Below are 25,204 nucleotides of genomic sequence, written 5' to 3' on the forward strand. Positions count from 1 at the left end.
TTCGCATTTGCACTAGCTGAGTAGCATACTATATTTTGTTTGAATTGTGTACAATGTTTCACAAAAAAGTGGAATGTTCTTAGTGGTTTCATACATATGTGCTGCAAAACACGTTTTTTTAGGTTTTAAATTGCCCACGGGGTAAGCGCGTTCAGATTGTCAAATTGTTATGCGTTGGACATGATTTTCATTTTAAGGAAGCTTTAGAGCATTGTGTTGTAAAACAAGTATTTCCGAATAGTCTGCTGCATTACAATAATATACCTATTAAATAAATATAAATTTTTGTTTTCATCTTGTTGTAAATGTCGATTCTGAGAGCGAAATTTAATAATTTATCTTAATAAAGAGGTAATATTTATAATCTACGTAGGCATATCAAATTGGGGGTTTTTTACATGAGCATTTTGTTAAAAGACTTAATGTTAATTACTTACTGCATGAAAATGTGGAATTTTTTCAAGATTATAGCCATTATTAAACAGGGTTTTAAGTAATATGATAAATTTAATAACACGTTTCATTTTCCAAATTTTTATTTCGTTTTTAATGAAAACTCTCGCTTGACTTAATCTTGTTTTTCCTAGAGTAACAGGTGAATTTATTCTACGTTATACATACTTACGACCCGATTAGCTATATAGGGACATATCCCTAAATCCCTTAGACTTAAGAACATGTCTACACACGCCTACTTACTAGATAAGAACAACTGTCACATAATGGAAAAACTCAAAGCAAGGCTAAATGGAATAAACCCAAAATTGCCCAGATGATGAAATCTAAAACCCCAAACAAATCCCCCACCAGAAAACCAAACATCCGTTGCATCAATTTGTCAAATCAGCATGTTTCCACGTTTCAAAGCCCAGACTCACTAGCTCGAAAGCAGACTCCAAAATCTCATTAGAACTCTAACGTCCAAAGTCTATATTTAAAAAGCTCGAGACCGAGGCTTAAACGTCAATCAATCTAGATCAATAAGTTGAGTTCAGTTTGAGACCTAAAATTTAATTGTCGGTGTTCTTCAAAATAAAGATTTGTAATTATTCAGTTAAATAAAATTATATTTTTTTTTACTTGTGAAAATTAGGATCGACAAGAAACCTTTTAGTACGGTACTGATCAATTATATGCTATACAACTAGCAATTTTGATCAGTGATTTAAAATCCGTGATTTCTAATAAAAACTGAACAAAAAAAAGCAAAAGAATCTATGTGCAAGTAGATTTCTATAACTAAAATTATATGAACAATTTTAATTTCTGTGAACTTCAATAAAACAAAATAAAATAATAAATAATAAAATAATAAATAAATAAAAAACATACCAAAACTTATAACATGGCAGTCCCAAAACTTTCTGAGATGCATTTGAATCAATCAGTTTAATGAACTACATGACTATGACGGCACACGAGAAAAATATTTTCCAAATCTATTCAGTGAAGTTAAACAGCACTGTATAGAGTTAAATCTCAAGACAGTATTGCACATGAATTTTGATGCTCAGGTAATTTGAGTGATCAGTTATAAATTTATTATATGATAAAAAAATATTAAAAATTTGTGAATAAAATTACCGCCGGTGAGCATATGTTTACCTCAGATACTTTTGGTACGTTTTTTAAGTTGCTTAACAAACATTTGATACATATTCAAATTGTTAAACGAAAAATTCATTAATAATAAAAACACTTTATCCTTTTAAAACATGAAAGAAAATGTTGTTAAATTATTTGCGGTGTATTGACAAGCTGGAAAACACTTTCTAATTTTTGGGGACTTCATCTTTTACATTCACCTTATCTGCTTTTTCATCCATAAACCATAAAGGGCACATTCCAAGCAAACAGCCTACAGTGATCCCGACAATCCGTCCCTAAAATAATAGATATTGCTATGAAAAAAATAATCCGTTTTATCCGTTCTTTGAGCAACATACGTAACTTGACGACCGCTTGCTGGACTTTAATTCAAATTGCGCTGGAGTCAAATTGGGCTGCTTTAGACCTAATATCTGGCACCCGTTCTCAACGTAGGTGGCCATAGTGATGCCCAGAATGTCGCTTATGGTGTTTCCTAGTCCTGCGGCTGCCATCGTAGACAGCGTAATAAAATGGCCCAAATAATATTCAATGTATTCACCCTAAAATTGGAATCGTTATAAACGTTTATATTGTTAGCTTTATATCATACTTACCGCCATGATCATTATGAAATTGTCAAGGAATCCGAAAGCAACAAACGGCACTGCATTTACAAAGAAAACTGAAAATATAATAACTTATTAGTTATAAGCCAACAAGTTTTGATATATACTTACTGCTGTACAATTGACCTGCAGTGGGCGATGCTGCCGTCTCAACTGGAAGCAAAATAAAAATGAAAGTATGATACCTTCATTGCGACAAGAGATCGATGATGGTCCGGATGCTGTAATATTTTTACTGGCACAGCTTTTGTTAGTGGCTGATATCGTTATTTACCCAATTTTTTTCGCAGCCAATCATCGGGCACTGCGCAAAAAGTTCCCGCAATAACTTGGCCCAATTCCGTCTTATTAGAAAGTCGTCCGAAGCGAGTGCGCCAACTACCGAAAGCCAGTTGACCTTAAAACCAATGTAGATTGAAGTGTGAGCCGGACGGTGAAGTGTTATTTGTTCCAGTGTCAAATATGTGTTATTAAGAAATCGTTGTTGGGAGTCGAGAGGAATATGAAAAAATAAATATAGAATGTTTGTCAAAAAACATAAAAAAATTGAATAAGTGTACAGGTTAACCTAAAGACACTAGAATAACAAGATGCGTAACGGCCATACATTGGTTTTGCAGCCACTTTTTTGGTGACGGCCAAAATTGCTCTCTTTTTCCGTTCGCTTACGCTGAGAGCGTAAGAAATCTAAAATTAGAATTTGCTAGCTGTGAGTAAAACAATAGATGAGAACGTGTGTACTTGTGCTAGAAGACGATTTTCGCGCCAAAATCAATTCTGATCGAAAAAACGAATTTACATATTTGGAGTTTTGGCCAATGGTAGCAATATGATATGACTAGTATAATTTAAAAAGTGTTTTCGTTTGTTAAAACAGCCGCTCGAATTAGCTACCGTTTACATATTTATATATATGTTAATTATGTGTAATATTATTATTTACTTAAAACCATAATGAGAAGGTACTACTTTCATTTGTGCACTTAATGCATTGCCCAAAAATAAACGTTTTTATACACATTTGTTTTTTATTATTTTTTAAAAATATTTTAAAAGCTTGAATGTGTATTTTACAAATATAAAAGAAAAGATCAGATGGTGCTTTAGTTTCCCGAAGTCCGAGCCTATTGAGTAATAAAAATTAATAAAATAAATAAAAATATGAAAACTGTTTATTGCAAAAGTCATATCTTGAGGCACGAAGTGGGGACACAAGCACTCAAGAGAACACTCTTATAAGAAATATTCTAATATAATGCCATTTTTGAAATTTATTTTGTGAACATGGTGGCACACGGTGCCAATTTTTTTCATTGTGGTGGTTTACATGATGAATTGATAAAAAATAATATAGATTTAAAGTCAACGAACTTCTAAGGTGAAGGGCATATTTTGTCAAATTTACAATGCATGAGCATACGTGTGCACACATACAGTTGTCTGCTATCACTGTATGCGTAGAAAAGAGCTGTTTGCTGTAGCGCTCTCCGCTCCTCCTCTCTCGCGCAAAAACTCGAGAGAGCCTGGAGCCACCTCTAGAGCCACGCCGAAAAAATCGTGTGCCAAAAAATCGTATGGCGATACGCATCTTGTTATTCTAGTGTCTTTGGTTAACCTTTGCCGTTTGTATGTATGTTTTTAACGACATCACCAGCGGACTACACAACGCACAAATGATGTGTCTTTTGACACCACAATTATTTGAAGATGTAAACGGTATCGATGACTTTTCAAACTTCATCTATATCATTCCCAATCCAATGGCTCCAAATTTCACATTCAAGCGAATTAACAGCTTTACAAAAAAAAAAAAATAAGAAAAATAACATAACAAAATTGCTAGAATTGTAACACATATTTATCCTGAGTCAAATCAATGCAAAATGTGCTCAAACATTAAAAGACCCTGTTTCACACAAAACATACACACAGAATTGAAAATCCAACCAATCTAAAATTACAAGTGACCCTACTTCTTCTGGTGGCATGAACTAAAATATTTTATTTTTTTTTTTTAATTACTTATTTACTTTACTTTATTACTTTATTTATTAAAGCATACGGGGAAATCTTGAAGCCCCTTTGTGTCCTTATTTTCTATTAATTCTGCCAATTTGGGCGCGCCGGCTAACTATAGTTAGCTTTTTCTAGGACGTTAAAAATAACAAAATTGTTTTGCTACGTTTCGTAAAAACAATTATCGATTGTCAAATATCCTATAATTGCCTTCCAGCATTAGAAATAGAAAAATATATTTTCCAACTCACTATAGGAACTGTTACTTAAATACCATATCAACATCGCCATCCCTACCATGTAGATAAATACATAAATCAGGATAAATAAAAATCAGGATATGGAAGGGTTTTAGGAACATTAGGCACAATTCCCTCCCAAAACCTATTAATAGAAGCAAATATTAACTAATAAATTATCGAAACACATAATTTAAGCCAAAAACACGCCAATCTTTAAACAGTTAATAACACAAAACGGTGCAATTATCACCTGCAAGCTATATTCCATTTCTACTTGTTTGGTTATGCAGCCCGCAGCCAGCTGCAGCTCATCATAAATTTGATGTATATCTTATACATTGCTCTGAGCAGCAACAGATTTTGCATTCCCCATTATGCTATGTTCCATAGAGAGCGAGCACAGCTGTTTTAATCTGTATTCTGTAAAACTTGCTCATTTGCCTTCTGCATAGCAAGTTCCAGTTACAAATTAAGTGTTGATCGCACCGGTACTGCTGTGATACACTTTAATCGGTGCCGTACATGCACTGCCGCCGTTCTTTGTATAATTTATATATTATATTTATTTAAATTATTATAAAATATAAATATATTATTTATATATTTAAATAAAACTGAAATATTAATTAAACCATTAACTTTACCGTGTTTATAAATTGCCACACCATTTCCCAAAGTTAATGAAAAAGTTCATTGCCTAAATATTTGGTGACCACGACGTGATCTGTAACATTTCTTTATCGTGAACTCAAAAACAGATTAATTAATTTCGGAGCATTGTGTGTGTACATAAGTGGCTGTACTTTTCGACCTAGCTACTTTTCGTTTATCGCAAGCCTATTCGCATAGCGGCAGTTGTACCCGTTTCGCTTGTTCTCGCCCGTTTTAGTTTCTTATTTGCCCACCGTCAAATTCGTATCGTCTTGGCTGTGCAAAAAGAATTAACGTTGTGCATAAGCACACACACATCATTGCTATTGTGTGTGCAGTTTGGTTGCCGGTGCAAATACAGTGCTTGTAAAACTGTTCACCATTGTGCGTGCATTTTACACTGACTGATTAAAATTCAGTGCGTGAATTATTAAAATAAATTAAAATGTCAAACAACGACACAGTCAGCATGCCAGCTGACAAAATAACATTTTTAAAGCGCATGGAAAATTCCATTTTTGTCCCGAGTCCCGACAGCATCAAAATAGTAAGAATATCTTCAGAAATGTCCATATCAATTTCTTTCAGTCTTTCGACGATATCCACAAAATCATTTATGTAATTTTGTACGCACGCACTTTCCGACAAACTCAACCGGAGTAATTTCCTGAACAAGGTAATTTTCCTGTCGGGTCCACGAGGCTTGTACACAGCTGCAAGCTTGTCCCAAGCTTCTTTAGAACTAGCGCAGTTTTTAATCAAATTAATTTCTGAAGCCTTCACGCACAGCAATATTCTTGCTAGTGCTTTCTCGTCTAGTTCGCCGAATTGGGCTCCTTGCTCAGCTGTATCACCATCCTGCTTCACGCGTCTTCCGCACACCAACGACCACATACCCGAGGGCACCAATACACTCTTCATTTGCACCGACCATACTGCGTAATTTTCGCCGTTCAATTTGTCGATCGCACACAGCCCTTGTCCGCTCATGTTTCTAAAAAATGTTCAAGCTAATTATATACAATAATTATTTTCCTCTTGATCACACACAATTATTAAAGTCTTTACTACTCCTGGGCCCATAACCTATTGGAAATGGTGGAGTAAAACGCGAGGCGATTTAGTTAAAGTTTAATAACTGTTTTATTTGACATAAGCGTGACACCGTTGTGAGTCGTTTGGAAGTTAACACAAGAAGAAGGAAGTTTCAGGAAAAACAAAAAGAACTTATTCAGATCAGTGTGACCAACTTTCAGCATATAGTTGTTGCCAAATTAACATACATAATATTTTAGTATTTCAATAGGTTCGATCGGACGAATGGTCGGGGCGGATGTTGGCAGGCGGTTCGCGTCGAACGGCTCAAGCAGACGAACGACCGTCGGCAAGCGACCTGGTTGTCGGCGGCTCGATGCAATGAGAAGTTCGCCGAGCGAACGGTCGTCGGTCGACGTCAGGCCGGACGGTTCGGGCGGACGGAGTTCGAGGTTCCGTGCAACAAAAAGTTCGATGGTATGAGGCGGTAGGAGAACGGTCGTATTTAACGGTCCGATGGAAGCGAACGTTGCATACAAGTACAGGGCGGATCGGAACACACCGAGGGGCCTGAAGTAGGAATATTAAATCAATTAAAATATAGCGGAATAAATATAAAATGAAAAAAAAAAAAAATGAAAAAAAAAAAAATTAAAAATGGAAAAAATTAATAAAAGAAGAATAAAGAAAACAAATTATGCAATCCAGCCATGTACATGCATTGGTCGGCGCACTGTAACGCACATGGCGGCTGCCTAGCGTAGGTATGGCTGGGGGGTTAAAGAAACTACGCAGTATGTGAGAGAAAATGGAAACACCAAGGTGCAATGACTGTCCGTATTTGGTTCCGAAGCTGTATCGCACAGCCGACGAGCTAGCTTCAGCATGCAAGGTGGAATAGACAAACGGGGATGCCTTAGCAATGACTGTCCGCAATTGATTGTGAAGCTGTATGGCACAGCTGAACAGCTAGCTTCAGCATGCAGGGTATTTTAAGGAATAAGGTATCAGAAGGAAAAATAATAACAAAAGTGAAATAACACCCAATAATAAAACAAATAAAACAAGCGACACTTAGTTTGAAACCCCATTTTGTTAAAACAATGTTGAATATTGAAGAGTTATTCATGATAATTAATTACAGAAACTCCATTTCACACACGGACACTTGATTATAGATTAGAATACATCGATACAATTCCATTAACGATTGATATGCTATGGTTAAACTCAAATGATGTTGCCGAGAGCTTATTATTGGCTAAGATAGGAGTAATTTCAAGATTCATATTCAACAGGCAAGAAGCAAGCAATGCAAGAGCTAGAAGATCAGGGCGTACATTTAATTTCAGAAGAACACATGTATGAATTCTTCGACCTAAGAGCCATAATGAACAGAACGGATATCATATTTTCAATTAGATTACCTATTTTAAAGAAAAAAATATTTTCAATGCGAAGAATAATCGCACTCCCAATGAATAACACAGAATTTTTAATAACACCAAATTATTTGGCGATTCATGAAGACGAAATGTATTATTATAAGGAAAAATGGCAGTTTATAAGGAATACATATATATGTAAAAACGATAAGATTGTAAACCAAGCTAATGAAAAATGTATAAGAAGGCTGATAGGTGGAATGGAGGTGGAATGCGAGACGAAGGATGCAGGATTCATCACCGCGATATTCGAACCACAGGCTGGGTAGATCGCGATATTTAATGGAGAAAATGTGAAACTATAAACAGATTGCGGACCGGAGAAGACATAAAATGGATCGGCGTTAATAAAATTTAGCCATTGCAAGGCAATGGTGAACAACGTCCAATACGAAGCAGTGGAGAAGCTTAGCGCAGCTGAAGCTGGATATACCGCGGATAGAGACGATCAAAAAGAACAGGACAACCCAAGAGTTGGGGATACACGAGTTAAGGATGGAGGATCTCGAAACCAAAATACAGATACAACAAAATACGTTCGGGAACCACGGTCCACGCGACAACTACATACACGATGCTTGTCGTCTTACTGATAATGGTATCTGCTGTGGCATGTTTCTCCAGGAGAACAACCATTTTTTCACCGGCAGACACACCACTTGCCACCTTCACACTAACCACCTCTCCAGTTGCTACGTTTGCAGCAACCACGGTCCGCTATGGTCGGTAGTTCAGTCTGAGAAGGGAGGAGTTACCGCCTCAGCATACGCCCTCGGCGACCCCCGCCGAAACCCCGTCGTCAGCCAGAGACTTATGTGTCGCCTCAGCAATTAATTTCGGCGGTCTCCGCCGAGACCCCTCTTGACAACCGGAGATTTCGATGAACGAACGGCACTTGAAATGCTTAGTCGCTACAAACCCCGGATACCCACCCGATACTCGACACCACAGAACTGCATCTGCTGTAATTCCACTTTTCGGCCAGATCAGCACTTTAAGTAAACAAATATGTAACAAACAGAGTTGAGAATAACTAGAGAGTAGAAATAAATATTCATTCTTAAAATAGAAGGCAAAACGAACAGACGTTTAACTTCCCTAATTAAAATCAAAATTAAATACCAAACTCGACGACACTCCTCAACTCCCCGCAACCTCTATCAACCTCAAGAACCTACTTATAATAACTCACATCCACTCAAACGCCCTAAAATCGCCCAAAACTTCCACGTCCACATTTTTGAACTATTTTTAAATTTTTTCTCATTTTATTCCCCAATTTCTATCGATATCCCAGAAAAATTAGAAAAAATTAACAAAAGAAAAGAAGTTTTCCTTCCAATGTACTGCTTGTTGACTACTTCTAACTTAAACTTTTATATTTACTGTTAAACACCCATTCTCGCTTCAAGTTTGGTTTTCCCGACGGGGAATTGAGACCTGGTCCCCACTGTACTATCGAGGAGCCACATTTCCAAATTTCTTACTTTAATTTGCACATTTGCTTTCTTTAATTTATATTTCTATATTTTTTTCACATTACACACACATTTTGCACACCTAAAAAAAAAGTTCCAAAATGTATGTATGTATGTATATCGTCCTTTCAAAAAAAAAAACGTGCCTGTTCGGGCACCATATTGGTCGACTTCTGCCGCATGCCCGCGCCGATATTACCTTAGGTTGCGTAGCATTTTCGGCGATGTATCCTTGGAAAACAATGACTTTAATTTCAAGTCTCGGAGGAATAGGTTTTGACAATATATTTATTTGGTAATGCATACCGCAGTCAGCAGCAGCTCATTTTAAATTTGAGTTATTTGATTTATCACTCTTATACATTGCTCTGTGCAGCAATAGATTTTGTATTCCCCTTTGTGCTTTGTTCCTCTCTCTCGATATTTGCTCATTTGCCTTCTGCATAGCAAAGTCAGTTCCAAATTAAGTGCTGATTACACCGGTACTGTTGTGATGCACTTTAACTCTTAATCAGTTCGGTACGGGTGGTGCCGCCGTTCGTTTTATATATCACATGTGGCAAAATATATTGAAATAAAACTGAAATGTTAATTGAAACATTAACTTTGCCGTGTTTATAAATTGCCACACCACTTCTCCAAGTCAATGAAAAAGCTCATTTCCTTAACATTTGGTGACCCCGACGTGATCAGTAACACTTCTTTATCGGGAACTCAAAAACAGTTTAACTAACTTCGGTGCACTTTTGTGTGTACATAAGTGGCTGTACTTTTCGCCCTAGGTACTTTTTGTTTATCGCAGGCATTTTCGCATAGCGGCAGTTGCACCCGTTTCGCTTGCTTTCGTTTCGTTTTCGTTTTCTTCTTTGCCCACCGCCAAAAAAAAATGTCAAACAAGGACACAGTCAGTTTGCCAGCTGACAGAACAACATTTTTAAAGCGCAAGGAAAACTCCATTTTTGTCGACGCTAAAAAAATGGCTGCAGGATTGACCACCGAATCGGTCACTTGCCTGAATGATGGTGGTCTGCATTTAAAGCTGGATTTAATAAACCAGACAGAGGCTTCGTTTAATTTGGCTCACGATTCCCTGGAGTAACTGGATCTCAGTCAAATGGGAAGCGAATTGCGTGACCAGTTCACAGACATTGTCTTTGAAAAGCGGTATGTGATACAAACGGAACTCAGTAGACGCAAAGTGCGAGAGATCGCTTGTTCAACTATGCGTCAAAATCTAGGAACTGAGTGGTCTCCTGGTTCTCTATTTCGACGACCGAATGTGCCTGACCTGAAGCTGAATACACAGATTTTATGTCGATGTTTTCCACTGTCATCGATAAAAACCCAATGCTGGCTGACATGGAAAAGCTTCAACACCTCAAGTCTTGCCTAAGAGGTTCCGCTTTGGATGCCGTTGGTGCTTTGGAGGTTACTGATGCAAATTACCCGGCTGCCCTAGAATTGTTGGATAAGCGCTACAACAATAAGCGGCTTATTTTCGAGTCTCACATTTCGGCGATCATGAACGTACCAAAGGTAGAGGGTTCATCTTCTGTAAAGTTGCGTGAACTGTCCGACCAAATTAATCTGCGATTACGGGCACTTAACAACATGGGCACACCTGTGGAAATATCCGAGTTTATTCTCATTTATTGTCTTCTCTAAAAAATCGACCGTGAAACCCAGCTATTATGGGAGGATGCTGCTCTCACTGAAAGGCTTCCAAAATGTAATGAATTTATTAAGAATTGGAGACAAGATGCCAGAACGTACCAATGTTGCACTTGAAATCATGCCACAGGTTGTAAAACCTAGGAAAGCCATCCACAACTCTAGAATTTCATTTGTCGCCACTACCCCTGTCGCTTGCTGCCCTGTCTGCAATGCTGTAGACCGCATAATTTTTGATTGCCCACAATTCAGAAAACTGTCGCTTCATGATCGCTTACAGGAGGCAAAAAGGGTAGCTTTATGCCAAAACTGCCTTAAATGACATCACCTGCGACATTGTAATGCCGATCGCTTTGTGGAAGTCAGCACAACAAATTGCTACGTTTTGGCTCAAGGCCTTCGCCATCTAGCTTCCAGCCTGCTCAACCTCAGCTTGCTTCTCATGCTTATTCCAACGGATTGCAAGAAGTTGCGCAGGAATCATGTCGTGGTCAATCTTTTTTCTTAGTGGCTGAAAATCTCTGAGCGGATTTCGCGTTGTTGGCCACTGCCGTCATCAAAATTCAAAAGAAATCAGGATCTTGGGTTCCTTGTCGCGCCTTGCTTGACTTCGTCTCGCAACTACACATAATCACCTCTCGTCTGGCACACACTTTGCAATTGCCAAGTACAAATCTGCAGCTACAGTTTCTGGAATTGGTGAAGCCAGATTCAGATCAGATGTATGTATGGTAAATATTGATCTCAAATCTCAAACTTCAGAGTTCGTTGCCAATATCGCAGCTTTGGTAGCTCCTACTGTCACGGGCAATCAGCCTAACTGTAAATTCTGAAGACTGGAAAATACCAGCTTATCTTCGCTTTGCCGATCCCCAATTCTTCAGGCCCCAAATAATTGACTTGCTGATGGGAGCTAGGCTTTTCTTTGATTTGCTGTGTGTAGGCCAAATTAAATTGGACGATTGACTTCCCATTCTCCAAAAAACTCGTTTTGGATGGATTGTCACTTGTGGTGGCTCCAACCTCAACAAGGCTTCATCATTGACCGTTCAATCAAATGCGCCTCAAATGCCTGCTGAGGCATCCGTCTGGAGGAACTGATGCGCAAATTTTGGGAGACAGAAACCATTGCTGTCTCAAAGCGCACAAAGGAAGAACTCGACTGCGAGGCCCACTTCAAGTCTTCATTTTCCAGGCTTACATCTGGAGAATATTCAGTTAGACTTCCTGCAAAGCGCAGCCCGGAAGTGTTGGGAGAGTCCTATCGACAAGCCTATCGCCGTTTTTTAAATCTGGAAAACAAACTTGGACGCCATCGCCAGCTCAAAGAGAAGTATTCAGCCTTTATTAACGAGTACTTATCTTTAAGTCATATGTCTCTGGTACCATTTGACTCCCAGAAACTATGCAAATTTTATTTGCCGCATCACTGCGTTTTAAAGGAAGACAGCACAACAACTAAGCTGCAAAAACTTCTTCTGGATACTCTTTAAACGAAATACTAATGGCAGGCCCCACTTTGCAACCCAAACTGTTTCACACTTTGTTACAGTTTCGAACCTTTCCTGTTGCTTTAACTGGTAACATCTGTAAGATGAACCGATGTGTACGGGTCAAGGAATCGGACAGCTAATTACAATGCATTTTGTGGCGTGACACACCCCAGGAAGAAGTACAAGTATTTAAGCTTAATAACGTCAAGTACGGAACATTTCATCTTCATTTCTATCTGTCAAAGACATGCAGCAGCTAGCAGAAGACAAAAAAACGTCGTTTCCAATTGGCGCTAAAATTCTTCTACGAGATTTTTATGTCGATGACCTCATCACAGGAGGTAACTCAACCAAAGATGTCTTGGAGATCATGCGACAGACCATAGGATTACTGGATAAAGGTCATTTTAAATTGAAAATGGTGCTCAAATGATCTTGGTACTTTGAAGCAGATTCCTGATTCAGAAAAGAATTCCTTTCTTAAATTTGATGATGGCAGCGACATTACCCAAACTCTTGGTATCGCCTGGGACTCAAGTTCGGATATTCTGCTGTTCTACACATCGCTCATGAAAGCAATTGCTCGCTTTTACGACCCTCTTGGTTTTATCTGCCTTGTCATAACGAAGGCCAAAATCCTGCTGCAGCAAATCTGGAGAGAAAAACTTGACTGGGACGAAAGTTTAGCTTCAGCGCTTCATTCTGCTTGGCTAAATTTGTCTGCTGATATCTGTTTCAGCCAGAAGTTGGAGTTTCCTCGTCTCGCACTGGTACCCAATAGCGTGGTCGAAATCCATGGATTCAGTAATGCCAGCATTGATGCATATGGAGGATGCATCTACATAGTCTCCATGTCTCAAAGTCAACGAGTAGCCCACCTTTTTTGCGCTAAGTCTCGTGTGGCCCCACGGGCCCCAAATTGGAATTGGCTGAACTAATGCGGGAAGTCCTGCAGCTTGGCTTAATTTCATGCCCTGTTTATTGCTGGTCAGACTCTGCTGTGGTGCTGTCCTGGATTCTAGTTGAATCATCACGCCTTCAAACTTTTATTTCTAATCGCATCTCTTAGTCCAGGAGGTGTTAAATGCCATAGAATGGCATTATGTTCCTACAGCCGGCAATCCGGCGGACATACTTTCCAGAGGGGAACTTCCTAGTGAGGTGATCGAGTCAAGTCTTTGGTCTCATGGTCCTGACTATCTTCAAGAAGACAAATCGCTCTGGCCAGAATCTTGTCTCACCCCAAAGAATCTCCCTGAGCTCAGGAGGAAGACCTTCATCACTCTCAAGACCCCTGCCGACATCGAAATTGCAGCTTTTTGGATACATCTTCAAGTTTCGTTATCGTACCAGGCACCCTGGCCTGACTGTTAATCATCTCACCGGAGGCATGAAGGCTATCATTCGTTCCATTCAGGTGGCACACCTTAACGAGGACTATAATGCCCTGCTCCACAGACGACAAGTAAAATCATCGAGCTTAATTGCATCCCTCGCACCCATCATTGACAACTCTGGACTTATGAGAGTTGGTGGCAGACTGAAGCACTCATCGTTGGACTATGACGCACAGCATATTGCCACGTCAGCACCCAGTCACTCGTGCCATCTGCATTCTTGACCTAGCGCACTACTTGCTTCTATTCGACTGCAGTTCTGGCCCATTGGCGGTCGCAAGACCACTGCAAGTGCAGTCAGCAAATGCATCATATGTTTTCGAGCCAAGCCAGACAGCTCGTCGCATTATTATGGGTGGGATGGGATGGGGATTATGGGTGATCTTCATGAGGACCGCGTAACAGCTTCACATTCCTTCAAGGTCAATTGAGTTACTCTTTCAGAACACCCCCACGACCTTGAAGTACTAACGCCAGCGCACTTCTTAGGCACGGCTCCTCACCTTGTTTGCTGAGCCTAATCTTTCAAAATTAGATCTCAACCGATTGGATCGCTGGCAGCGTATCACCTACTACCAGCAAATATTCTGGAGCCGGTGGAGACGTGAATATCTAACGCTTCTTCAGCAATGTTCCATATGGCGAGCACAGAAGACAGACGTTCAAATCGATGATGACGTTTTAGTAAAAGACGAAAACCTGCCACCCCTCAAATGGCTACTAGCTCGAGAAATCAATCTGATCCCTGGACCCGATGGCGTCGCACGAGTTGCTGTTCTCAAAACTGCAACTGGAATCTTCAATAGAGCCGTCGCTAAACTTTGCGTTTTACCCAAACAGGATGATGTTGCGCATGTTAAATGTTATAATGCTACAACACCCTTGGAAAAAAGACAAAACGCTGAAGTGGTTTTTTATCAGATTCCACTAAAAAATACTGTCCCAAAACCTTACTTTATTTACATTGACGGCTTAAAAGCTAGAGGCATCCTTCATCATTACCATGATTATTATTCTATAACTTATGAAAATAATCAAAGACGGGTATATATCTAATATATAATATAATATATACTATATAATATATGGGCAAAAACAAATATATGTAATTATATTTATAATATATTAATTTATAATTAATAATATATATAAATATATATTATAATATTAATGATATTCAAAACGCACCGGAGTCAAGGAGTTTCAGAAAAGCTTTAGGCGAGAACCGTCGGGCAAACGCACGCTTAACATATTCGAACACAAGCAGAGACGAACTTTCCAGCGTAAGGCCAAATCACGCAGTGACTAGGTGATTTCACACTACCAAACTAATAATGTGGGACAACAACAGACACGTGCGTTTGTAACTTCCGAACGTCGAAGATTGGCCTCTGACCTATTTGCTGAATTTAAATAGATAAATTAACAAACTTGCTCTGCTTCTATATGTCTAGATAGTAAATCTTAATCTTCTAGCTTTTAAAGTTCCTCAGACCTCGACGTTCATACGGATAGACAGACGAACATAGCCAGATCGACTCTGCTATTGAATATATATACTTTATATGCACACGCTTCCTCTGTCTGTTACATATTTTTCGACGAATCTAGTTTACCCTATTACTGTACGAGTAACGGGTATAAATATATTTTCTACTGTTTCGACTAGATCACCTTAATCAGAAAGAAATTTTAAAGTTGAAATGTTTATTGAATAAATTTAAAAATCTTCAATATAAAGAGAGAGAAATACTAACATTATATAACATAAAACAACATATACTATCACATACAACTCCCCAATTTATTCAAGACAGTACCCACTTGCTTAAGCGCACGAAATTGAAGTCGAAAACTTGTGGAAAATTAAGTACAGATTAGTGATTGATTATATTGATATAGATAAACATGGACGAATTCCTTGGTAAATTAAGAAATATTTTACAACTAATAATTTGGCAAAGGCATTTCCCCAAATAGAAATGAAAAAAAATAGAAAGGCAGCCATTATGAATTGCATTTGGGATTAGGAATGCACCCGCTACCTTTCTAAAGTACATAAATAATATCCTTCGATCTTTGTTTAACAAACATTGTTTGCTGTATTTGGGTGATATTATAATTTTGTCCACATCCCTTAATGAACATTTAAATTCCTTACAGCTAGTTTATTCTAAACTCGCAGAGGCAAATTTCACATGAAAGACTTTTACATCCAGATATACAGAAAATGACAAAATTATTTAAAGAAAATCGATTCTTTCTTTTTAAAAATCACTGCTAATCCTGAAAATTGCCGAAACAAATTTGTGGTAGATATTTATTCATCTGAGGGAAAACATTACATCAGTTGCATTGGCAATTATTCTAAATTCGCTAAATTTTAGCAAATTAAAACAAAGGACTGCATAGAATGCCGGAACTCATTAATGCGCATTTCTAATGAGTTAGGTAAACCCAAATTACTAAAGGCAGACAGAGACGGAGCTTTCTCCAGTTTAGCTTTAAAACGATGGCTTGAAGCAGCAGGAATCGAATTGCAACGCAATTACAAAAGGTTAAAAAGCATTAACAACCAGAATATACTTTTCATCAGAACATCAACTTGGACAGACCACAAAAATAACAAATTATTACTCATTTCACACATTAAAATAATTCGTTAATCTGACCATAATGGGTATCAGTTAGACTATTCCGATCAACAAACATATTTTGATGATGAAAATAAAATTTATAATTAAGACAAAAAGAAGTTAATAGTGAATGCATAAAAAATATAATTAAGCGTAAGAATCCAATTTGTATATGTATATATATATATAATTTTATATAATATAATATTATTTATATGTCGGAGCACAATTATTATTCTCCATTTCGCGCAGCGAGTTTCGAACGCACCGAAGGTCTACACACAATTAAATTGTGTCACTCACTTCTTCTCCGTGCTATCCTTCGAACCACGCTCGGCGACAGCGACCACACGCTGCCGCCGCGCGCTGTAACGGGAGATGCCAAAGCTACAAAAATACAGCCGACCAATAGCAACGCAGTATGCAATAATGTAATATGATGAAATTCCCCGAAATGATGAAATTACTGTACTTCTGGAATATTCTAACACACAATACAATATGATGACATACCAATGATTTCCCCGAACTGATTACTCTTGAGAAATATTCTAGCACATCCACCAGCTTACAAAAGTATGCACCGACACGGCCATCCTGACCTTTACACGTCCTCGTGAAATGTTACCAAAATGATTCGTTCTCTATAATTTTATTGTAAAACTATTTTTACATCATTTTAAAAAAAATATTAGCCAATTGACAAATCAAATTTCCAAATTTAAATTTCCAATAAAAATTTCTTTTCCTTAATATAATTCATTTTCTTCATATTCATATGTAATGCGCAACACGCCATGATCAAGACATTTGCCTTGCACTTGTGCTTACATTATACTTAAAAAATTTCATTATTAGCCCTTCAGGCATCCATACTGTCTCTTTCAACAGCTTCAATAATTTCGCTACTGTCTCTTTCAACAGCTTCAACAATTTCGCTACTGTCTCTTTCAACAGCTTCAACAATTTCGCTACTGTCTCTTTCAACAGCTTCAACAATTTCGCTACTGTCTCTTTCAACAGCTTCAACAATTTTCAAATTCTGCTTGTACTTGCCAATTTGGCATTTTCCTTATGTCATCGTGAGCATATTTATAGTTTCTATTATTTGTCAGTGACCTGAGCATATCTCCGTCTAATAATTCAGTTATTTGAAAAGGCCCTCTGAACTTCGGGCTTAATTTTGTTTGATGCCTCTCTTCATTCTTTAACAATACAAAATCTCCGACTTGACATCTATCAACTTTAGCTTTGTTTTTATCAAATTGCGCCTTGTTATATGCTGCTGCAGCTGAAATACTCTGAACTGCACGTGCTCTTACTTCTTCTAGATCAACCTCATCGCAAGGTGGAACCAACCCCAACGGCCGAGCAACTTTGCCAATAAACAATTCTAAAGGGCTTGCCTTTGTCACTCGACTAACCGTACAGTTTAATGCTAACTGGACCTCACCTAATGCGTCTTGCCAAGAGCGACTGCTAGTCTCGACTGCGGTTAGTAAGTTTTTTAAGGTGCTCATAATGCGTTCTACTTGACCATTTGCTCTACTTGCACCAGTCGCAATCAAGTGCAAATTTATTTTCTGTTGCTCACAGAAATCACTAAATCTACTGCTGGCAAAACACCTACCCTGATCTGCAATAATGGGATTTGGTACTCCAAACAGAGATAGAGCCGACGTCACTGCACTTACACAATTCTCTGCGTCAATTTTATGCGTGTGAGTTAAATAAACGAATTTAGTAAAGGCATCTACTTGAACGATGATATACTCTTTCTGATCAGACTTGCCGCTTAACTTTCCAGTTATGTCGATGTGAACAGTGTGCCAAGGGATATTTACTTTTGGTATTGGATGAAGGCTAGCTTGAATTTTGCCCGAGGAGGTCTTTGACATTTTACACGTAATGCAGTTTTCAACGAATTTTCGAATATATTTATACATGTTATCGAACCAGTAATAGTCATAGGCCTTGTCTAACGTCTTCTCCCATCCCAAGTGCATGATTGACTCATGAATTTGGTTTATAACAGACCATCTAAATACCTTGGGAACAATTGATAACGATCGAGTTCTACCATTTCGCTGAATTTTTCGATATAATATTCCTCCTCTTAACTCATAAGTTTTTGCAACGTCCTCAGCCAGGGAATTGTCCTTCAATTTATTTACAATATTTACTATTTCGAAATCTTGACGCTGTTCAGCCAAAAGCCAATTACTTGATATTTCAGCCAAATTAATTCGTTTTTCAAGAACTTTGGGAGTTGTAATACTCAAATCCGCTGAAGGCACATTTCTTGAAAGGAAGTCAACATGCGCCATTCGTTTGCCTTCCCTATATTGTAAATCAAATGTAAATGATTGTAAATAAGACCACCATCTCTGTACTCTAGGAGATAGGTCTTGTTTTGTCCTTGAGGCCTTAAGAGAGTTACAGTCAGTAAAGACAACAAAGTTTCTACCCAGTAAATAATGGCGGAAATGTTTCATTGCTAAAACAACAGCAAGAGTCTCCAGTTCATATGAGTGGTAACGTGACTCAGCCGGAGAAGCTGCCTTACTAAAATATTCAACGACATGAGACTTGTTGTTAATTTTGTGTAATAAGATGGCACCGTATCCACGAGAACTTGCATCTGTATGCAACTCGATGGGATGCTGCGGATCAAAAATTACTAAAACTGGCTTCTGGGTAAGAATAGAAATAACCTTTTGTCTTATTTCTTCATGCTCTGGCTTCCAAATAAATTCATTCCTTTCTGAAGTCAAAAGATATAACGGCTTCATAAAACAAGAAAATCCTTCCATAAATTGTCGAAAGTAAGACGCTAATCCTATAAATTGTCGCAAAGCAGGGACCGACTGAGGAGGTGGTAAAGCAGTTAACGCTGCAATTTTAAGCGAATTTGGCCGGATTTCACCTGCACTCACTTCGTATCCCAAATATTGAACCTTTGACTTTAAAAAAGAACATTTGTTTATATTGAGTAATCTGCAACCTTTCTAAAGCTTCACTTTTCGTTGAAGCAGCCACCATTACATCGTCCATATAAACGACTACAAATTTATTTGCAAGGTCTCCGAGAGCTTACATCACTGTACGCTGGAAAACAGATGGAGCATTTCTGAGCCCAAACGGCATTGCCAAGAATTCATATTGTCCATCTGGGGTGACAAAAGCTGTACACTCTACTGAATCTGGGTGTAATGGAATTTGATAGTATCCACTTGCCATGTCCAGACATGAAAAATATTTCGCTCCATGAAGTCTCGCTATTTGGTCTGATATAAGGGGCAAGGCATATCTGTCTGATACCGTATTAGAATTTAATTCTCTATAATCAACACACAAACGATGGGAGCTGTCCTTTTTGTTGACTAACATTATGGGACTTGCAAAAGGTGAACAACTTGGTTTTATAATGTTACACTCTAATAATTCATTAATTTTGTCTCGCACTAATTCCCTTTCATTTGGACTAAGTCTATATGGTCGTCTTTGAACAGTTCTTTTTGGGTCAACTAATTTAATTTTCATTTCTCCCGAGCTAACTCTGGTCAATGGAATTCCGGCAATAAAAGATTTTGAGTATTTTTCCACTAAGCTTTTTAGTTTATCTCTGTCTTCACCAACAAGATCAGTATTTAACTCAGAAAATTTCTCATCATTAGAACAATAGTTTACAGTTTTTGCTCTGACAATTTCAAATTTACCAGGTGATATTATAACATTAAATTCTGGAAACAATACTTCACGACCAATAATTATGTCATTTTTCAAATATATGTCATTCAAGACATGAAAAGATATTTCGATACAATGATTGTTAATTATTACGTTACTAAGTATCTGCAATGTGCTACAAATACTACCATTGCCAATACCTTTCAACATCACTACATTGTTAATTCTTTTACCAACTAATTTGCTACTTAGCTTTTGTTTAATTAAAGAACATTCCGCTCCAGAGTCAAACGTTGTTGAAAATGTCTCGCCTTGATGAATCATCTCTCCCTTGGGTTCGACAACCTCGCATAGTTCCAACCTTTTCACTTGATGCGTGCCTTTGTCCTTTTTGGGCTTACTGCAGTGTGTTGAAATATGACCGCGCTCGCCACAATTAAAACAAGTCACATCCGATTTTTGACGGTGACCAAAAGGGTTCCTGTCGTTGCTGTCCTTGGCATTAGACGAAAATTGCTGCTGCTGTTTAGCTCTACATTCGATCATCTTGTGACCGAGTTTTCCACAGAAATGGCATCTCATTGTTGAAAGTCGCTGGCGCTTTATGTCAGCTGGAGGCATTTCTTCTTGCGGAGTTTTCTTTCGTTTATTAAACGTAAATGCTTTAAGCTCAGTTTGTAATTCACTTCTTGTGCGGACATTTGAAGTAAATGTTAATCGTTGCAGCCTGCTATCTACATGAGCCAACTTAGCAAGCGTTACAGAAACAGCTATTTCCTCCACATCCATCTCACGCCACTTCGTAATAAGCGACGTCATCATGCGACTAGCATAATTGGAGAGACATTCGCCGTCAGTTGGACAACCTGCTAGCATTGCTAAAAACATAGCCGCTGGAGTTTCCACACTAGCAAAACGTTGCACGAAAAGTTCCTTAAACTCGGCCCAAGTTATTTCCGGATAGCATATTTGAGCAAACCACTGCGACGCGCTTCCTTCCATCGCTGCACTTAAAGCCATAACTAACGCGCTGCCTTTTATAGTTGATTCAGCCAAGATAATATTTGCCGTAGAGCACCACGCCGTTGCGTCTGTGCCATCAAGGTCCGCGTTGAATTTCGGTAACACCACAGTATTTTTGTTTGTTGTTTCGGATGCCGTTGATTGTATTGCTTTAACAAGTTCGATCAAGTTTTTATTTTGCATTTCCATTAAAACGCGCCACGGCCCATCTATGGTGTTAGGCAGCGAGCCAGATCCCACTTCTGATGTCGGAGCACAATTATTATTCTCCATTTCGCGCAGCGAGTTTCGAACGCACCGAAGGTCTACACACAATTAAATTGTGTCACTCACTTCTTCTCCGTGCTATCCTTCGAACCACGCTCGGCGACAGCGACCACACGCTGCCGCCGCGCGCTGTAACGGGAGATGCCAAAGCTACAAAAATACAGCCGACCAATAGCAACGCAGTATGCAATAATGTAATATGATGAAATTCCCCGAAATGATGAAATTACTGTACTTCTGGAATATTCTAACACACAATACAATATTATTCTTGAGAAATATTCTAGCACATCCACCAGCTTACAAAAGTATGCGCCGACATATATATAATATATTTAGAAACATGGCGGCTGGTGTTTATATAGTGTCAAAGCGATGGATAAACAGTTCTTTAAACTTGAGCCAGCTGTTCACCTTATGCAAGCCCCATATTGCTGGTAAATAAATTAAAATGGTTCGGATAGACATTGTGTATAGAGAGTTAAATTTAAACACAGTCGCTGATAATATACACAGTCGCTGCCACTTATACAGGATAAAATAAATAGACTTCGAGGAGCTTATTAATTTTAAATGTTTAGATATGGCTAGTGGCTATTACGAAATTCCTTTAAATGCGAATTCAATTGAGTATACTGCGTTTATGACACCCGATGGCCTGTATGAGTTTTTATCTATGACATTCGGGCTTAAAAATGCGCCTTCGACATTTCAACGTTTAGTAGTGAAAGCGCTATCGGATCTTGCAAATTCTAATGTTATAGTCTATTTGGACGGCATCATGATAACTGCGTCAAGACAATGTGAGGCGTTAATAATCTGACAGAGGCCGGGTTTTCATTCAACATTACAAGAAAGTGTTCCTTCTAGAAAACATTGGTTTAATATTTATGCTATAATTTCCTTGTTATTTTTGACCCAAAATATCCAATTGAGTTGCATACGGATGCAGGTTGTAGTGGCTATTGTGCAATTTTCTTACATAAAATTAATTACAAGACCCAGGTATTAGAATACTATAGAAAACTACTTCCCCTGCAAAGTCAAGATACCACTCGTACGAGCTGGAAACATTAGCTGTTGTAAACTCCATTAAATATTTTCTGCATTATTTGTTGGGCAGGAACTTTACTATCGTTACTGACTGTAACTCACTAAAGGCGTCAAGAAATAAACAAGATTTGACCCCTAGAGCCCAACGTTGGTGGGCTTATTTGCAATCATTTACATTTGAAATTCATTATAAAGAAGGGAATTGACATGTTGACTTTTTTTCCAGAAATCCTATCTTACCAAAGTCTATTTCTGCTGTAAAGTGGATTGAAGAGAAGAGAAATTTCAAGCAACTGGCTCATTGCTGAACAGCGTCGAGACTCGGACATAGCTAAAATCGTGAGCAAATTAAATGATTTTTTTCTTGCTGAAGATATTGCAGAAGCCTATGAACACTAAGGGTAGAAGTTCTTTACCGAAAAATACAGAGAAATGACAGAACACGCTGACTACCAGTGGTGCCGCGTTCCTTCACGTGGTCTGTTATAAATCAAGTACATGAGTCGATAATGCATTTAGGGTGGAAATTAGGTAAAGTTTACGATTTTTATTGGTTTGACAATATGTCAAAATATGTTAGAAAATTTGTTGACATGCAAAATGTCCAAATGAAACTCAGGATAAATTCAGGCCGAATTGCATCCAATCCCAAAAGTCAATATTCCTCGGCACACTATCCACATCGATATAACAGGGAAATAAAGTGGCAAGAGTGACTAGAAGGAGTACGTAATTGTTCAAGTAGACGCTTTTACCAAGTATGTCTATCTTAGTCATAGCCTTAAATTAGACAGTGAGAGTTGCATAAATTCTGTTCAGACCAAATAATGAACTTGCATTTGATTGCCACCGGTGCTAGTATAGAAAATTATAGAGTAAATGTTAATGTGTTTTACGTCTTCGCCGATACAATACCATTGGGGCGGGGCGTCAACCATGCGTCGCCTCTCCAGTTGCACGACAATGCGACGCGACGTTGTCGACGAGTGTGGTTCGAGGTAATTGCGGGGCAGTTAGAAAAACGAGCAGATCAGTATTCTTGAGTTATCGCCTGCGAAAACATCGAAACGCGCTACGCTCTAATGGAAGACGAGCATACTTCGACATATTTATATTTTATATATATTTATATATTATATATATTTATCTATTATATATTTTCATATATTATATATATTTATCTATTATATATTTTTATATATTATATAAATTTGTATATATATTTATATATATATTTATATTTTGATACGTTTTTAATTTTATCTTTCCGTGTGCTAGGAATGGTATAATTCTTTTGACAGCTTAGATTTTAAAGTGCTGCAGCCCTTTAAATTAAGACATCGATATATTTGATAAATAAAATTGAAAATCTTAAATTTACTAGTTCTTTCAATAAGTCTTTAAAAAAAATCGTTAGATTGGTTTTAGAAAAAACTCCCATAAACAAAAAATAACTAGTTATTTTATTTTGTTGTATTTCGACGACATTTGTTTAATAGCAAAGATGACATTAGAAAATGGATTTTTTAGGAAATCTATAGACAAAGGGGCTCAGAAAGAAGGAGGAGGTTTTTAGTTGCGTTTATACGAAACGAAAATTTTTATTTTAAAAAATTTACCAAAGTTTGCTTTGGAAATATCTTTTGAGTTGAGCTGACTTTTAGCCCAACAATTTGAACTTTTTACTTCATTTTTAACGAAAAAAAACGACGAACTCCAAATCATTTTGCAATATTAGCAGTGTCAGCATTTTACCGAAAGTGTAATAATAACTTTAAGTATTCCGTTTCTTCGTTAACTTCGAATTATCACGTTTAGCTAGCAAAATCTTACATTGTCCAATATGTACAGCTATAACCCATGAAAAGGATATTGTATAAACAAGCTTCTAACATATACTGAGCGCTTATATATCTTTATTAATTTTAAAGTTTAAATTTGGATACGTTTCTTGATTTGCAAATAGTTAGCAGACATAATAATAAACCACTGTTTATTTCTTTTAAGTCAATTAAGTCAATAAAAAGTGTATTTCGAAAAGTACTTACTCTCGTATAATTTTTTTTCCTTGTCGGCATCCAGCCTGCTAAGAGCGGAGCGCAGGTTGCTGCGTTCCTCGTCATCAAGGTTGCATAGCAGCTCCATCGCCCGCTCCATAGATAGATGTGTGCTAAACTTTGAGTAGTTCCTACAGGTGAATGGGCTAGTAGAAGATGCGTGTATTATCAGTTGCGTCCTAAATATCTCGCTGCCACGGGGCCACGACTGTCGTATAATGTATTGTCGCGTTACGCCCCTAAGAGCGGCTTGAAATTTATTTCGCATTATCAGCGATCTTTTGGATTACAATGCTTTCCCACGTCAAGTAATGCGAGCAGAATACGCCACGGTAGGCTGATTAATATCCGCGTCCTGTTGGCAGTAAGACATTCATATGTATTTCGCAGGTTTAGAGTACACACACAACTCACTGTACCTTGACCGACTTCGGTCAACTTAACGTGTGATTCGAACGAGTCTGTTTCACTGTAAACCGTTAAGCCACAATCAGTGCCAGAATTTGTTTGTTTTGTTTAATAAATTGAGGGAAGATTTCTCGATACATATATGGCATTTATACATTCCCATTCCGTGTGGTTATTACGCGTTTAAATAAATATTTCAGTTAAAACTATAAATTACGAACGGTAACATTAATAACATCTAAAATAATTAGGGTATTCCCAAAAATGTTTAATCGCTATTTCTAACATATTTGTAAATGTACTCATACTGTACCTATATGATATGTACCTTATCTTATCTTATTTTTACTTTTCAGAGAGCGCCCTGAACCTGTTATTTCTTTGCGGTTATTTTAATCCCATAAAAAACACAAAGGCTAATCGGCT

General features: G+C 37.8%; 2 protein-coding genes across 6 annotated transcripts; both read right to left on the reverse strand.

Moving 5' to 3' along the window:
- Window positions 1-24,963, reverse strand: LOC116800522 (transmembrane protein 65). Of its 4 annotated transcripts, none has more exons than XM_032715956.1 (7): window positions 24,790-24,963; window positions 24,362-24,725; window positions 2,491-2,613; window positions 2,328-2,369; window positions 2,205-2,272; window positions 1,947-2,150; window positions 1,773-1,883 (listed from the first exon to the last, which is right to left on the reverse strand). In XM_032715956.1, exons 2-7 carry the CDS (start codon window positions 24,636-24,638, stop codon window positions 1,773-1,775), a joined length of 825 nt encoding a protein of 274 aa, XP_032571847.1. In that variant the 5' UTR covers window positions 24,639-24,725; window positions 24,790-24,963. The 4 variants fall into 4 exon arrangements, with proteins under 4 accessions (XP_032571852.1, XP_032571847.1, XP_032571843.1 ...); XM_032715952.1 differs by having other exon boundaries at window positions 24,785-24,963; XM_032715961.1 differs by lacking the exon at window positions 24,790-24,963 and having other exon boundaries at window positions 1-1,883; window positions 24,362-24,638.
- LOC116800525 lies at window positions 6,245-23,492 on the reverse strand. Of its 2 annotated transcripts, none has more exons than XM_032715966.1 (2): window positions 23,229-23,486; window positions 6,245-6,730 (listed from the first exon to the last, which is right to left on the reverse strand). In XM_032715966.1, the coding sequence occupies exons 1-2, from the start codon at window positions 23,249-23,251 to the stop codon at window positions 6,400-6,402; spliced, it is 354 nt and encodes a 117-aa protein (XP_032571857.1). In that variant the 5' UTR covers window positions 23,252-23,486; the 3' UTR covers window positions 6,245-6,399. The 2 variants fall into 2 exon arrangements, 1 of the variants encoding a protein (XP_032571857.1); XR_004361454.1 differs by lacking the exon at window positions 6,245-6,730 and adding an exon at window positions 21,443-23,168 and having other exon boundaries at window positions 23,229-23,492.
- Window positions 24,964-25,204: the final 241 nt, after the last annotated feature.

The sequence above is a fragment of the Drosophila sechellia genome, chromosome 2L (assembly GCF_004382195.2).
Source record: "Drosophila sechellia strain sech25 chromosome 2L, ASM438219v1, whole genome shotgun sequence".
NCBI lineage: Eukaryota > Metazoa > Arthropoda > Insecta > Diptera > Drosophilidae > Drosophila > Drosophila sechellia.